The sequence below is a fragment of the Ruditapes philippinarum genome, unplaced genomic scaffold, assembly GCF_026571515.1.
Source record: "Ruditapes philippinarum isolate M1 unplaced genomic scaffold, ASM2657151v2 ctg3033_1_1_1_1, whole genome shotgun sequence".
Classification (NCBI taxonomy): domain Eukaryota; kingdom Metazoa; phylum Mollusca; class Bivalvia; order Venerida; family Veneridae; genus Ruditapes; species Ruditapes philippinarum.
Genome location: NW_026863860.1, coordinates 21,512 through 33,681, shown reverse-complemented (window position 1 = coordinate 33,681; position 12,170 = coordinate 21,512). Strand labels below are relative to the sequence as shown.

The 12,170-nt window shown below is 35.1% G+C and overlaps 1 protein-coding gene across 1 annotated transcript; it reads left to right on the top strand.

Annotated features, from left to right (window-relative positions):
• Positions 1-4,636: 4,636 nt before the first annotated feature.
• LOC132723575 (uncharacterized) lies at positions 4,637-10,649 on the top strand. Its single transcript, XM_060708325.1, has 2 exons — positions 4,637-5,249; positions 7,308-10,649. Exon 2 carries the CDS (start codon positions 7,311-7,313, stop codon positions 9,528-9,530), a length of 2,220 nt encoding a protein of 739 aa, XP_060564308.1. The 5' UTR covers positions 4,637-5,249; positions 7,308-7,310; the 3' UTR covers positions 9,531-10,649.
• The last annotated feature ends 1,521 nt before the right edge of the window (positions 10,650-12,170 follow it).

Sequence of the window (12,170 nt, the reverse complement as noted above, 5' to 3'; positions counted from 1 at the left end):
AAATGCTATGCCACCGCATGGTTCAAATTTCATAGCTGTGCATCAAAGGACAAGAAAGTAGGTCACATCATCAAAATCTAGATCAAAGTTCAATTTTACTAAAACTGTGCACATGGTCAAAATTTCATTGCTGTACATCAAAGGACAAGAAAGTAGGTCACTGTCTCCTTGGGCAAGGCATAATTTTGACCCAAGGGTTTAATAACAATCTTGATACAGGTCCACCAAACAACATTTGAAGTCAAATATCTAAGCTATAGCTTTCTCCCATTCATCAAACATTTGTTTTATTTTCTGTTTTTAATATGTGTACATAATGAGTATCACTGCCCCCGAACAGTGCCAATTTTTGAACAACTTTGGTAGAGGACCTATAGATGATATTATATATCAAATATCAAAGCTCTATGTCTTGAACGTTCTGACAAAAATATATTTTTTTTCACTATATGTACATAATGATATCAATGACCCCCGGGGCGGAACCAATTTTGACCCCAGGGCTATAATTTGAACACTCTTGCTAGAGGTTTACAACACAATGTTTCATGCAAGATATCTAATTTTTTAAAGTTTTTTCTATATACATATAAGGAAAACCAATGACCCCTGGGGCGGGGCCGATTTTCACCCCAGGGCTATAATTTGAACAATCTGGGTAGAGGTCTACGAGACAATGCCTTATGCAAAATATCTAAGCTCTAGACCTTTTGGGTCTTTACAAGAAGGTGTTTTAAGTTTTTACTATATGTACATATAGCGAAAATCCATGACTCCGGGGCAGGCCGATTTTGACCCAAGGGCTATAATTTGAACAATCTTGGTAAGGGTCTACCAGATGATGCCTTATGCAAAATATCTTAGCTCTAGGCCTTTTGGGTTATTACAAGAAGGTATTTAAAGTTTTTACTATATGTACATAGTGAAAATCAATGACCCCCGGGGCGGGACCAATTTTGACCCCAGGGCTATAATTTGAACAATCTTGTTAGAGGTCTTCCAGACAATACCTTATGCAAAATATCTAAGCTCTAGGCCTTTTGGGTCTTACAAGAAGATTTTTTTAATTTATTCTTATAATTCCTTTTGGTTGCCATGGCAACCAGATTTCTGCATGGAATGAAATTCTTTGAACAACTTTGGAAGCCCTTTACCCAAGGAACAATCCTGCCAAGTTTGTTTGAAATTGGAATAGTAGTTTTTCACAAGAAGATTTTTTAAGTTCACTATATAATCTATATAACACACACACACACACGCACACACACACACACACACACACACACACACAAACACACACACACACACACACACACACAGGTGAATCGCTATATGCCACCGCATCGCAGATTGCGGTGGCATAAAAATGTATATATATATATATATGTAGATGTGTTTCATAATTTTGGAATTAAATGAATGAATTAAATATAATATCTCTCTTTTCTGCAGTTATTTTACTTTCCGTATTTAAGTCCGTGTTTCCTGCTAATTAATACATTTGTAAGTAATGTAAGGAAGAATATTTAAAATCATCATTAATTCTTCACAGTACTTCTCTTACTTGAAATATGCGTGTAATTATTAATGTACAAGTTATACCATTTACCAGATTTATGCAATTTGTTATTTTCACAATATGACTATATATATGAACTGCATAATTAAAGTGTACACGGTGAAGACCTATGTACAAATTGAATATAAAAAACTACGTACTTTTCAATTTCAATTTACATCTTACTAACTGTATAGAATCTAATTCACTCTTTCTTTAAAGTTTATGCTTTATTCTGAAAACACTATATAAATAGATATTGACTGCGATCCACTAAATAGCCTTTAGTGTTATTGCATAATAGTTTATATGCTATTCTGAAAACACTATACACCTAGATATCGAGTACGAGCCACTATACAGCCTATATTGACATTGTAAATAGCTTTCAAATATTGCCATGTTTGATGGTGACAAGACTCAAAAGGTCTGACTGATACCGACCATTAGTATACCAAACAGTGTATAGAACTGCGACTGTACACTTATTCTCAGACGGTGTGATAACAATACTTTAGAAGGTTATTAATTATGCTGTGCACGTGTCCCGGGTTCATTTATCTAGAAACTCAGTAGGTTGCTTGACTGTAACCGAGGAATACATGTAGTTTCTGCGCTCCAGTGGTATAATCTCAGAAACCATGCAGCACTGTTGATCGTTGAACTAAAACATAAATCCACCCTCGTACACCTTTATCTAAATGCAATATATATACACGTGCACAGGTCTACACATAACAAATCTTAAAAGAGTGCATGTATAAATATCTTATAATGTGGGTCAATATTGACCCTGCCATGCTCGAATTTTCAATAAATATAGTTGAGAGACATGGTATGACATAGAGGATACTCAAGTTTTTTCTATAAATACATGATTTATTTTCATCGAGTGGTATGAAAATAAATATTTCATGAGTGGCGGTAGCCACGAGTGAAATATGGTAGTTTTCATGCCACAAGATGAAAATAAATCATGTATTTATAGTAAAAAAACTTGAATTTTCTGTTTATTATATACATTTTTCTCATTTTTGACATTAAAATTTGAAAGTCTTTCCCTTAAATTTTGTGTACAGGCAGAATTTAAAAGAAAGTAGTCCGGCAAGACACCAGTGAAAATACGGAAAATATGTTTCACTGCAGTGAAAAATAAATTTTTACAGTGAAAATACGGAAAATGAAAATACACATTTTATTTCATCAATATTTCTCAATATTTCATTTGTAAGTATATAATAAATTCCATTCATTTAATTCTTTTACAAACACAAATTTAATAAACAGGCCCAATAAATGTGATTTTGAGTAAAAAGTAAATGTCACAAAATTTTAACATCTGTGATCACTATTCTAAATCAACGTATGTCTACCTTTACTTTAATATCAACATGGGAGTTTGATTTAATTTTTAGTCATGTTTTAGTATAAGTAATCTTGGCTTGTTACTGGGCAATGGTTTGTTGCTCTCCACAGGGAAGTTTAGGAAGACTGTTGTCACTAACAATCTCCGCAGCTATCATAACCGATACTATGAGCTTCAAACTTCGGTTTTATCAATGTCTAAAGAACAACACATGTTGAGAGTATATATAGTTTCTGCAGGATGTCTTACAAGCACACGTCCAGAGCGCCAACAATCTTTCTGAACATTTAACATCAACGTAATGGAATGTGACCAAAATCTCTAGTCTGAAATGTTATAGAAGCTATATATACGGGTTAAAATGAACCGTCTCACAAGAAGTTTTGGAGCAGTGCCAAAACCATCGCCTACGATTCGCTACGAATATGCGAAAACTGTTTAAAAGTAAATAAATCTACATATTATGAAAAAAAGATTGGATCACATCCATGTGACGACACTGCCAATTTGTTATTAACAGGGTGCATGGGCATACGATATCAGAATAATTTTCAATGATACATTTATTTTGCGACATTGGCTTATAACGCACATAACGCACTATCGCATTTACGGGGCATGTTTATCAAATTTGTGTTTCTTAATGAAATTTAATAAATGGACTATCATATCATGTCTCTCATATGTATTTATTGAAAATTTCAGCATGATCGTACCAAAATTGACACACATATGAGACCATTTGTCTATGCACACTTATAAGATTATTGTATATTGTATCCAATTTCAAATTTATCTGCACTTCCAGAATATCATTGTGAAACTAACGCCGACTGATAAAAAGTATTGGCATCAACTTCTACAGTATATATATAACAATGATTAACTTCATAATACGTTGAGCTTACTCTCTACATCTTTAAAACAATTAGTTCATGTCTTTTCACTTATAAACAGTAAACTCTTTAATAATAAAATAATATATTTTGTTGAAAAATAAAAACATTTATTTGCACAGTTAAATTCACTCTAAAGCTTACGCAAAGTGCACTTAATTGGTGTGCACTTCTAATGCACTTTAATGTACATAAATTACCTGTGTGATGCTGCATGATTTCTTTCGTACAATAGTTCTAATCTGAGCTGGATTTTTGTACCCAATGTCATTGGTCCCAGAATAGCAACAACAATCTAAAAAAAAAAACAAAAAACAAGTTGTTACACTCGATCGCTGTCTTATCTAAACAGTTTGTCATAGTTTAAACGTACTCGATATTTATTTCTGCATATTTCCAATACATTTGCCTAAATAATTGTAAAATAATATACGAAATATATCAAACAAACACCATCATAATCAAAATACGACATTTTATAAGTCACTAAAAAATTAACAATATTTTAAGTCACGAAAAAATACAACTATACACATGCATTTTCATTTACGAGCGGTAACTGTAATTCTTTCTAAATGTACTAATTTTGCAACGTCCATTTTCACTGTACATGCATATCTATTGTCTGCGTTTTGTCTGAGAGCTCTATACCTCTATCTCGGACAAAAGATAATTTTAGAGCCAGACTCTATCACGGATTTATATTACCCGTGACCCTATATATACTATTTGCATTTTATTACACACGTGCTTTATTGCCTACAGGTACGAATGAATTCCGTACTCGTCACAATTCACGAAAAAAATGTTTATTTCACGTTTATATGAATGCTTATTTATAAGTTTTATTAAGGAATGGAAGATACCATTTGTAAACATGTGTACATGAACCTAAATTATGATTGTTTCATATCATTTTGTACAAATGTTTTCTTAAATGGAATTACAGTTTAAACAAAACAAACATTTCCTTTATCTTTACATTTACTGCCACAAAATTTCAGACTAAATACAAGATCTTTACGTTGTCAGCTTAATACTGGGCCGAGTTGACCCATGTCGAGTTGATTCAGGGCCGAATCGACATTTTACCAAATTCAATAGCAGTCTTATACCTAAACGCGAAAATGTGTTACATACATAATTTTCTTTAATTAAGCATGGTTCTTCGTCACACAAACAAAGTTTTTCATTTTCTCTATTAACATATTTGAGTTATTTGGTATCCTCTTAACCTGTCATTCACACATTAGTTTTGTTGAAGATTATTTTTCTAAAAAAATACCAACCCGGAAGTAACTTTTATCTTGATAGACGGTGATTCTATAAATTATAGTGTTGCCAAACTATCCTAGGTACAAAAATATTTCTTTGTCGTGCCCAAAAGCTGATCTGTCAATTACATGTGAAGACAAGGATTAGAATTTTGGTAAGTAAATAAAAAAAGATATCGAAATAAATTAATCATTATTGGAACGGCAAGACTTTATGATAAACTTTATCAGTTTACACAAGGATGAATTTAAAATAATTTGTACAAAAAATCAGAGACATAGATAACTATGTCTCAACTATGTCTCTGAAAAATGAATTGAAAAGGTAAACTACATACACACACATGTAGCTGGTCAGGTATTATACTGGTATATATTAACTCTATATTATGGTGGCTGATTTTTCCCAATGGGGCGACTCCGCCAAGCGAAAAGTCCAGAATTAACATATTAAAATGGCAGGGGCGTGGAGCAAAAACACGCTAATTAACAAGAGCTGGGGGGAAGTAAAATGAATAAAACTATGCCCCGATGGTGCAGAGCGAGATTTAAGAAATAAAATGGCAGGGCGCTGAGGGAAAACACGCTAATTAGCGCACCCGCTAATTAGCATGTTTTCACTCTGTGCCCTCCCCATTTAAGCTTGTTAATTATCAACTTTTCGGGGTGGCAGGACGAAAACACCCTTATAAGCGGGGGCATGCAGTGAAGTTTTATTTATTAAACTTCCCCTGCTAATTAGCGTGTTTTCGTCCCCGCCGTTTAATTTCTAAAATCTGGCTGCGCACCCCCACAGGGCGAAGTTTTATGTATTAAACTTCGCCCAGCGTCCTCGCCAATTAACTATATTTCGCTCCGCACCCTGCCATTTTAACTTGTTTATTCTCGACTTTTCGCTTGGCTAGGTCGAGGGGCGAAAACACAAATGGCACAAATCAGCCACCATACTATATACCTTGTGTCAGTAAATTGATTATTTGATTAACATACAAATGTATGATACATGTAGAATAATGTTATCCTAAAATTGAAAGCAGTGCAACATTGTTGTCATCAAAATTCATTATCATTTTATTTTTAGACAAAATTCTTTAAGAAAACAACTTGAGAGTAGTTCTTGCTTTAATCGATCATGCCTAACAGAAACCCGATTTATAACATTCTTGAAACATATCTCTGTCTTTCCATTTAGTTAAAATTTTTGAATTGCTAAAAAGTAAAAATCGAAACAGTGCAGTTTAAACGGTGATTATAACACATCCACGCAGTTACACTGTACGTAATACCTTCAAAGATTTATTCTATTATGCTGACTATTTTGCCTTTTATGCTTTGAAGTGCTTTCTATTGGAGAAAAAATTATCAAGTCTATAACATTTGTAAGGGGACAAAATGTATAAGAGGCCCAATAGCTCAGCCGGTGAGGTGCGGTACAGTATTTTGAGGGTTCAAGGTTGGAATCCCTGTCAAGCTGCACATTTTTCTCTACCTGTGACATTTGGCGGTCAATATGGGACAATGACTGCATATAGTTCAGAGTTTAATTTACGTTGCTATGTAACATAATGTAACCCTAAGAAATTTGACGACAAATTTCAATAGGGAGAACATGTGAATGTCATGGTCTAGAACTTTCATTTACAAGGGGAGGAAATGTGGGTACGAGTTTGGGTAAGGCTGCACATTTTTCTCACCCTGTGACACACACTTCATAGTCTGAGACAGGCTGTATTGTGATATTAGTGATATCTTTACACAGTTGATAGATAATGTAAACATTGTTATAGTCTTTAATTAACAAAGCACTGCAATGTTTGTGTTTATCACAAAGATGGTGTGTTATGGAGTTTTCACCGCTATCAAAAAAAGTGTAATGATAGCCCCAAAAACTGTGTGTCCCAGTGACACAATTTTTACCGGGCATATTCCCCATAAGTCAGTTAGTGTTTACAGCTTGAACATAATATAGTAATGGTATGTCCTGTAAACTTGGGAGCCTTTCTTTCTGAAGACTGTAAAGCTTTAAAAATTCCAAACTTTCTTTGTCAGTTGTACCCAGTGGCAGAAGACCCAATCTCTGAATATTCTTAGACCAAAAGTTCTGTCATAACCATACATGTATTTGCTTGTGATGGTTTTATTGACATATTGGGCAAGCTTTGCAATTTAAATATTAATAGTTACATTTATATGTATTCTTTTGTTTACTTCAGGGGATGGATGTCTGGCATGAAATGTTTTCTCTTCAAGAAAATGAGTACCTCAAAGTCAATGTATCCATTTACAAATGTGAAATATACGAGAGATCAGCAAAGTACAAGGAAGCAACCCAGAACTCATTTCAACATGAATCCATGACACAAACTGACACGTCTAAACCACCCCTCCTCAAGAATGTTCTTGGAGAAAATTTGTTTTCAAGTCTCCAAGGTCTGTTAGGTTTGAACAAAAATGAAGGTGATTCTTCTTCAATTGCTTCAGAAACAGCTGATCCATGTTATGTGATAGAGAGTGTGGAAGTTCAAGTCTCAGTGGCAGAAATATGTCTTTGGGCACTTCTGCTATTTGTAACAACCTTGTTGATAATTTTTGCAATTGTATTGGTGAGAAAATGTGTCAGTGTGATCAAATGTAGACTAAAGATAAGGCGTGAAAAGAAAGTTAAAGAAAAGGTGAAAGATATAGTTACTGAAGTGAATAAAGAAGTTGTCAAAGAAAAAGAAAGAGATGACTCTGATGCAGAAGTTACTAATTTAGTGGATGATAATGATGATCATGATGTAAATAAAGAAATTGAAAAGACGAAGAGTAAAGGTGTATACCTTAGTTATCAGAGCCGAGTCTTCAATGATGCTGCTGTAGGTAGTTCAAATTTAATTACATTTCTTGATCACACTACAGATAAGCTGTTTAAGAAACTTGATAAGCTACTTTTAAGGGGTCTAGCTGATGGACAGAGTCTATCCCAGACATGTCCAGCAACACCAAGGCTTGCTAGGCGTAACTTTAACCGACGACCAAGAATTGGCAGCTCGCCAATGTTACAGTCTCTTACAGACGCTGCAACAGATGATAATTCTGAAAGTAAAGAATCTGCGGAACAGGAAAGAGCATGGCAGGAATATAAGACTTTTTCTGAGAGTTTACAATGGAAATTCCCTTTTGTGAATGTAACAGATTCCTCAAGCTTAAACAGGCCTTCACAGAAGTTGCTTGCTTACTTCCATAGAGTTTGTCCTATCCCAAGAAATATGTGGAAAACATCATGTTTAGTAACAGACTATGTATTGTTCTTGATTTCACAAGAGTTGGACACTATTGAAAGCAAGGCAGGTTACAGATTTATACAATTTGTTGGTGAAGGGTCGTGCAGAAATGGTACAAAGGTAGCGAGACCAAATCATGTAGATATACTTATGGTTGTGCAGCCACCAGTCGTTCCTGATTTGGTGTTTGGAAATTCTGAAAATGGTATACCTCCGGGAATGGTTGCTGTGAGTGTAAATTCCACTAAATATTCAGCATATGATAAAAAGATTGTGTCTAATCTTGAAATTGATGGCTCTTACAAGCCGTGCCTTTCAGCAAAAGATTTTTCTCAAGCATCCGAGTGGTTGATCGAAGAAAGTCTTCATTCTTTGTATACAAAGTCAAGGTCGGCCATGGACAGATTGCCGTTCCAGGTTAAAGGTGCTCCAACAGCAACACTCACATTAAACATTAAAACAAGGGCTCTCGTTGGTTTTGGCGACACTGATATTAAAGTGCAAATCACACCAGTTCTCCCTCTGCCAATGAATGGCTGGTATCAGATGCCGATGCTGTACGCAACCCCTACGGATGCGAGTTACGAGTACAAACAAAGATCAGATAGAAAGCAGCCCGTAAATCCAGACTTACTTTGGCAGATCAGGACTAGCGAATTTGAAACTGTTTTCAGTTTAGGAATTAATTCAATGATGAGACACGCAAAAGTTAACTCGTGCCATGTTGTCTGTCTAATGGTTCTAAAATCGTTACTGACCGGATGTAGTAAGAATAATCTGCTAGACCGTGGCGTATTACCCTCAAATCACATCTCAACTGTTCTAAATTTTCTCTTGCTAGAAAGTGCACCTAGTCAGTGGACCTTCGAAAAACTCGGAGACAGATTTTCAGATGCCATTCATTTTCTCAGATCTGCGTATAACTGTAACCGTCTTCCTCATTTCTTTGTAAACAACCCACACCTCATCAGCAAAATGCCGTCTGTTGCCGAGAACAAAATGTTGGCACAGACTAGACAGAAAAACTTGTTGGCTGACATAAAATCGGAGAACCTCGAGAAACGTTTGGAGTATCTGGAGACGTGTCTTAGAGAAACTGGACTAGCCGACTGCGTTAAAGAAGAATTTTCAAACGACATGTGGGAATTTGAGTTTTTTCTTTTTAATTGATATTAATGACTATAACTCTATATTGTGATAGTGCTTTTTTGGCTCTGATGTAAGGAAAAACTTTATGTTTTAAGCATGTACAGTATAATGTATGGAAAGTTCTTATTTTATCATTTGTTGAGGGATTGTTACATGTACATTTTTATATAACTGTTCTTCAATGAACATAGTCACAAAATATTACATCACTTCTTTCAGCCAAGATAATTTTTTTACATATACCAAGGAAAGTGGCAATATACAAAACTAGGGGCCATAATTATATATAAATATGTCTTTCCCTCATAAACATTAATTGTCAGGGGCCATAACTCTTGATATTTTTTACATAAATTGTAAATGTCAGTCAAGGCCTTTTATTTCCCCCACTTCTCTCACATGAACCCTTATAGATAGCCATAGATGACAGTGTGTGTTGTGCCATAAGGTATAATTTTCACAGTGAAATTATATTTGATAATTTTCACTGTGGCCGTACTGTTAGAACGCAGATGAAAATAATATATCATAACTAAATGCAATTATCAACAGGAATCAATTCTTTAGGAGAAGCAAGTAATGACTGCATACATGGTGTTGAAATGTAACAAAACTTGAGAAATTTTGCTGATCTAAATTTCAACATTGGTACTATGACATCAAAACAAAATCAGTTTTAAATGACTTAAAATCACTAAAAAAGCATCATGAAATAAATAGAAAATTTGCTTGTTTTGCATGTAAGTTTAAAATATATTTCACTCGTGAACACCAGCTATTATATTTTCACTTGTGGTATCTAAAATGTTCTAAAACCATCATTTAAACATCTTTTAAACCCATGTGTGCCCTTTCTAAATAAGGAAATTTTTTATTTATTTCTGAGGCATAATGTTCCTTTAAAGAATGAAATGATTTCATTGGACACAGTGTAATTTCAACAACAAAAGTTGGCAATAAGATTTGTTATACAATAACATTATATAGTTACACTATAGTTACACTTTATCTGCCATTTTTTTTATATATATACATGTAATTACCGAAGAAAATTATTTATATATTTTATAGTTTTTTTACTAGAATATTTTCTAGAAGCTTATGTGTGATAATATATTTCATAGCATTACCATAGATCTTTATGTAGTTTTAATTTTATTATACCCCCACAAACGAAGTTTAGGGGGGGTATATAGGAGTCAGCTTGTCGGTCGGTCGGTTGGTCGGTCGGTCGGTCGGTCGGTCCGTCGGTCGGTCCACATCATGGTTTCCGGACGATAACTAGAGTTTGGAATGAGGTATTGTAATCAAACTTGGTATATAGCAACCTTATGTGGAAACTCCGGTTGGTATTGCATTTGGACCCCCTGGGGTCAAGGTCAAGGTCACCGTTACTAAAAATAGAAAAATGGTTTCCGGACAATAACTAGAGTTAGGAATGAGATATTGTTATCAAACTTGGTGTATAGCAAGCTTATATGAAGACCTGGGTTGGTATTGCATTTGGGCCCCCTGGGGTCAAGGTCAAGGTCATGGTTACTAAAAATAGAAAAATGGTTTCCGGACAATAACTTGAGTTAGGAATGAGATATTGTAATCAAACTTGGTGTATAGCAAGCTTATATGAAGACCTGGGTTGGTATTGTATTTGGATCCCCAGGGGTCAAGGTCAAGGTCACCGTTACTAAAAATAGAAAAATGGTTTTCGGACAATAACTAGAGTTAGGAATGAGATATTGTTATCAAACTTGGTGTATAGCAAGCTTATATGAAGACCTGGGTTGGTATTGCATTTGGACCCCCTGGGGTCAAGGTCAAGGTCACCGTTACTAAAAATAGAAAAATGGTTTCTGGACAATAACTTGAGTTAGGAATGAGATATTGTAATCAAACTTGGTGTATAGCAAGCTTATATGAAGACCTGGGTTGGTATTGTTTTTGGACCCCCTGGGGTCAAGGTCAAGGTCACCGTTACTAAAAATAGAAAAATGGTTTCCGGACAATAACTAGAGTTAGGAATGAGATATTGTTATCAAACTTGGTGTATAGCAAGCTTATATGAAGACCTGGGTTGGTATTGCATTTGGACCCCCTGGGGTCAAGGTCAAGGTCACCATTCCTAAAAATAGAAAAATGGTTTCCGGACAATAACTAGAGTTAGGAATGAGATATTGTAATCAAACTTTGTGAAAAGCAAGCTTATTTGGAGACCCCAGTTGGGATTACAATTAATTGAAATATTTCTTTGTACACAGTTGATAGTTTGTGTTGAATTTTTTCTTCAGACTACTTATTATGCCCCCATTTCGAAGAAAAGGGGGTATATTGCTTTGCACTTGTCGGTCCGTCGGTCTGTCGGTCCGTCGGTCCGTCGGTCCGTAGACCAAATGGTTTCCGAGTGATAACTAAAGAACCCTTAGGCCTAGGAACTTCAAACTTGGTATAGTGATTGGTCATGACCAGTAGATGACCCCTATTGATTTTGGGGTCAAGGGGTCAAAGGTCAAGGTCACGTTGACCTTGTAAGCAAAAACGGTTTCCGATCAATAACTAAAGAACTTTAAGGCCTAGGAACTTCAAACTTGGTATGGTGATTGGTCATGATCAGTAGATGACCCCTATTGATTTTGGGGTCAAGGGGTCAAAGGTCAAGGTCACATT